Below are 5,196 nucleotides of genomic sequence, written 5' to 3'. Positions count from 1 at the left end.
ACTTGCAGAGCACTCGCAGCACAACTTCTAGCTGACACTTTTTGAATTTGTAGCAAATTTGCTCGGCAAGTCTTCAGCAAGAGTCCTGCAGGTCTTAGCAAGAGCAAGTGTACAGCACTTTTACAAAGCACGTTGATCTGGAGACTTGCAATGCAGACTTGCTGTAATTGTGCAACAAAATTGTGAAGCTTGGCAAGTCTGCAATAGTTTAGCAAGTCATTTTCAAACTTGCAGCTCAATTACTGGGCTGTTGATTCTACAGGATAGGAAGTGAAGGGAAATCTCCCTAATGAGACACAAATGGCAGAAAAAACTGACAGGAAAGTCAGCACAATAACACACCTGTTAACCTCTTGCCGTCCGCCCGTAAACGGACAGACGGCAGACTCGTATCCGCCGGTTGCCGTCTCCAGACGGCATTTTTTCCTGCTCGCGCGCGCCCCCTAGCGCGCGCGCACGGGCAGGAAAGACCCGCTTGTTACTACAGCCGTTAATGGCTGTTTCACATACAACCGATCAGCGGCTCTATAGCCGCCGATCGGTTGTATGGCGTGCATTTCGGAGCGCCCCCCCATCTCGAGTGCCGCCATTTCCCACCCCCGACCCCTCACCTTTAATCGCTAGCCCATCTGCGGCCCGGGACCGGCTCGGGAGGGCATCAGGAGGAGGAGGGAGGGAGTCAGCTCCTTGCTGATCTCCCTCTGTAGTGTGAATGCAGAAGTGATGTGTATTACATCACTTCCGCATTCCCCTGTCAGTCATCTGGCTCCTACTGCCAGAGAGAAGAAGCTGATGAAGCAGATCTGTGCTTCATCAGCTTCTTTTGGGGTCTCCAGGTGACATTAGGGGTCTAGAGACCCCTAATGTCTCCATAAAGAGGACCTGTCAGTGTACCTGTGCTATTATATAGGGGGATGGTATCCCCCTATATAATAGCAATAACAATAAGTGTAAAAAAAAAATCTATATAAATAAAAAAAGTTAAAAAAATTAAAGTCACAAATAAAAAAAGTAAGCCCCCCCTTCGTTTACGCACATATAAACGTAAATACGCGTCCAGTGCACCAGCGCGCGAAAACGACAATTGCACTACACATGTTACATATCGTCGCGTACGCCGGAGTGAGAGCAATCATTTTAGGGCCATCAATCACTGATAACACTAAACTGATGAGCGGTAAAAGCTTTTAAAGCGTCACCTATGGTCAATTTTGGGTATTATCGTTTTTTGAGGTTTCGCGCGCGCACGCAATTTTAAGGCTTGACATGTTTGGTGTCTTTTTACCCGACGTGACCCCGTCTTTTATATTTTACTAAAAAATTGGGTAATAATAAATGTTTTATCATTTAATATAGGGGAAACTGTTTTATAAAAAAACATTTCGGTAATTTTTCATTAATATATTAAAAAATAAAAACCCCAGCGGTGATTAAATACCACCAAAATAAAGCTCTATGTGTCCCCAAACAATGGTATAAAATGTATTTCAGTACAGCGTTGCATGACGGAATAAATGTCAGTCAAAGTACCGCAGCGCTGAATACTGAAAAATGGACTGGATGGGAAGGGGGTGTAACACCGCGGATGTCAACTGGTTAAAGAAGATCTCCAGGCAAAACTTTTCTTAACCTTTGCAGTGGGGCTACCCCTGTATTCCTACCCCTGTACTGCAAGGGTTAAGTGCTTATTTTCGTCTAGGTTGTAAAATAAAAAAGTGATACTTATCCGATCCTTGGAGCCGTCTTGCTCTTAGACCCGTCCCTGGAATGTCTCTCCTCCTCTTCCGCTGGAGCAGTCTAAAGTCCCTGAGTTATCACCTCCAATACACCGTGCATAGGAAGTAAGGACACAGGAGGATACACCATCACTCCAGTGGAGGAGGAGGCAGGCTGGAGGGAGCGCTGTCGCAACCAGCCGGCTCTGAGGTTCAGGTGAATAGAACTTTATTATGTTTGCACCCAGACCAAAACGAGCACTTAACCCTCGCAGTGCTGGGGTAGCTCCACTGCAATGGCTAAGACAAGTTTCATTTTTATATGGTGCTCCCCTTTTTTTGCTCTGATCCTCCTGTGTTCTCATAAATGACTTTCTAAATACGTTTTTTTGAAAAGTTTTTCTCTATGGTCATGTGACCGCAAAGCTCTGTCTCATTCCTATTTCATTGTGGCTGACAGACATGAGGTCTCTCCCAGCCGACAATGCCTTACAGCTATGGACGGCATTCCTGCAGAATCAGCTGGTCCCCTGAGCGCTGGGCATGATATTTGGTTTTAGGGTGGCTCCTTTTCCTTGTTGGGTTCTATGGAGCCACTCTTGTGTGTGCTAGTAAGCTGAGTGTGTCTCCACAAATACACAGACACATCAAGGCAATCCACTTTCCTGCTCCCTACCTCCCACCTTCCTTTATCACTACTAGATAGCTGCTGTAGTCTGCTCTGTCCCTTGTGATCTTGTACTGGACAGGAAGTTTAGGGAAGCTGAGCTGAGAGAGTTGAAACATGATGACTTTAAGTGCTTGGCCAAACATTTAAAGTGACACTAACCTCCGAAGTTAAATCTTAAAAATGCAATGAAGTACCTTAACTATTACCAAAAATGTATCTTATTTGTGTATCACTCGGCTGTAGATCCTCCAATCATCTCTGAATTGGTGCTGACACTGTCCTTCCTTCTGGAGGGGGGCTACTTTTGTTCCCCATGGTCCCTGTGTGTGTTGTAATGTAGTCACCGCTCCAAGCTCACTCCCAGGATGGACTACAATCTCAATACAAATTAGTAAACTAAACATGAGATTGTAGTCCATCACAGGAGTGAGCTTGGAGTGGTGACAACTTTACAACACACGCAGGGAGCCACCCTCCAGAAGGAAGGACAGTGTCAGCACCAATTCAGAGATGATTGGAGGATCTACAGCCGAGTGATACACAAATAAGATACATTGTTGTTAATAGTTAAGATACTTTAATGCAGTATAGTACAGTATAATGCATACAAAGTAAAGTATAAACTTTTTCAAAAACATTTTTTGTTTTGTTTTTCCTTTTTCGCATACTAACTTCCAGGTGTCATCATAGTGATCACTGCCACCCGAGGACGGCTTTCAGCTTGTGTGACCCAATGTGTGAGTTCTGTATGCTGGTTTTCATATGAATTAACCATTTCCTTCAGTTTCTTGCATAGATATTGCATTGATCATCTATGTAGGATACACAGAGTAGCTTCTCAGATCATGTGAAATGTGATCCTGTTTTTTTAAATATGTTTTGTTAATACATTTTGCTATTTTTATAGACATTAGTTTGCGTGTTATATTTTTTTCCCAGGGAGTGTATCCCTTTTGGGGTATATTTATTTGATCCGTTTTTTTTTTTTTTTACAAGTTTGAAAGCTTAATACTGCATTGACACAATGCTATGAGGGGAATGAATCCTAAGGGGCATTTAACCCTTGCAGTGTGTGTATGTGCATTGGTGTCATTTGTGTTCACCTGCACACAAGAATGAACTATTAAAGGATGTAGAATTAAGTGTCAGACATCTTTTGCTGTGTCTCTGTAGGGCAGGGAGTTGGTGGGGTGGGGGACTTTGCAGCCAGCACCAGATCTGCAGGTCTAAGCTTCAAGAAGGGGGCCGGTCCGCACAGAGCCATCCGCTGCCCTTGGTGCTGAATTGCAGAGTGTAGGCGGCTGTGCGCATGCGCGGCCAGTGTCCCGCGCGCTATAAGTAGGTGTGCAGGACGGAGTCGCTCCCCAGCCCTCACCATGAGCTCGTACAGCTACGATCCCTATTACGGCGCCTCCTATAAGCGCAGGGTGGTGGAGAGCAGCCCTCGGTTGCACATAAGGAGCAGCTATGCGTCCCCAAGCCGGAGCAGCTACTCTCCCTCCATCAGCAGTGTGCGCAGGAGTTACACCTCCTCCGCTTCGTCCGCTTCCACCCTCCTGCACGGAGCCGACTCTCTGGACCTGACCCAGGTGGCCGCCATCAGCAGCGACCTGAAAATCGTCCGCACCCAGGAGAAGGCGCAGCTGCAGGACCTCAATGACCGCTTCGCCAGCTTCATCGAGCGGGTGCACGAACTGGAGAAGCGCAACAAGGTGCTGGAGGCTGAGCTGCACCTCCTGCGCCAGAAGCACAGCGAACCGTCCCGGCTGCGGGACCTGTACGAGCGGGAGGTGCGGGAGCTCCGGCTGGCCCATGAGGAAGCCACCGGGGACCGGCAGACCCTGCGTGGGGAGCGGGAGAGGCTGGAGGACGCGCTGCGGTCTCTGCAGGGGCGCTACGAAGAGGAGGCGATGAACCGGGAGGACGCGGAGAGCCGGCTGCTGGACGTGCGCAAGGAGGCTGACATGGCGGCGCTGGGGCGGGTCGAGCTGGAGAAGAGGATGGACAGCCTGCTGGACGAGATCGCCTTCCTGAAGAAGGTGCACGAAGAGGAGCTGGCCCAGCTGCAGTCCCAGGTGCAGTACGCTCAGATCTCCCTGGAGGTCGACGTGGCCAAGCCGGACCTCAGCTCTGCCCTGCGCGACATCCGGGCGCAGTACGAGAAGCTGGCGGCCAAGAACATGCAGTCCGCGGAGGAGTGGTTCAAATCCCGCTTCACCGTCCTGACGCAGAGCGCGGCGCGGAACACCGACGCGGTGCGGGCGGCCAAGGACGAGATGTCGGAGAGCCGGAGGATGCTCAAAGCCAAGGCGCTGGAGATCGACGCCTGCCGGGGGGTCAACGAGGCTCTGGAGAGGCAGATTCAAGAGTTGGATGACAAGCAGAGCTCAGAGATCGCACAAATGCAGGTACTCATGGGAGAGTTGGGTCCCTGGGCACAGTGGGGCAGTGCAATGTGAAGGGGTATAGGTTGGTAGTGCAATGGGCGGTACTGCAATATGTACGTGCATAGGGTGGTACTGCAATATGTACGGGCATAGAGTGCCAGTGCAATATGTACGGGCATAAGGTGCCAGTGCACTGTGTATGGGCATAGAGTGCCAGTGGAATATGTATGGGCATAAGGTGTCAGTGCAATATGTATGGGCATAAGGTGCCAGTGCAATGCGTACGGGAATAGGGTGCCAGTGCAATGCGTACGGGAATAGGGTGCCAGTGCAATGCGTATAGGCAGATTTATTTTCACCCAGACCCTTTATCTGCAGCACCTTGGACAGATTACATGTGCAATTGTGGTTTCTGCATTGTAAC

General features: G+C 49.1%; 1 protein-coding gene across 1 annotated transcript in view; it reads left to right on the top strand.

Annotated features, from left to right (window-relative positions):
* Positions 1-3,690: 3,690 nt before the first annotated feature.
* Positions 3,691-5,196, top strand: part of NEFL (neurofilament, light polypeptide) — an 8,840-nt gene continuing 7,334 nt past the window's right edge. The window contains exon 1 of the mRNA XM_018565791.1: positions 3,691-4,793. Within this exon, the coding sequence (XP_018421293.1) occupies positions 3,762-4,793 (1,032 nt within the window). The 5' untranslated portion in view covers positions 3,691-3,761. The remainder of the gene's footprint in view (positions 4,794-5,196) is intronic.

This window comes from Nanorana parkeri, unplaced genomic scaffold (genome assembly GCF_000935625.1).
Source record: "Nanorana parkeri isolate BGI_ZX_2015 unplaced genomic scaffold, ASM93562v1 scaffold887, whole genome shotgun sequence".
Taxonomy (NCBI): domain Eukaryota; kingdom Metazoa; phylum Chordata; class Amphibia; order Anura; family Dicroglossidae; genus Nanorana; species Nanorana parkeri.
Note: the sequence above shows the minus strand (reverse complement) of the source record. Positions and strands in the feature narration are given on the sequence as shown.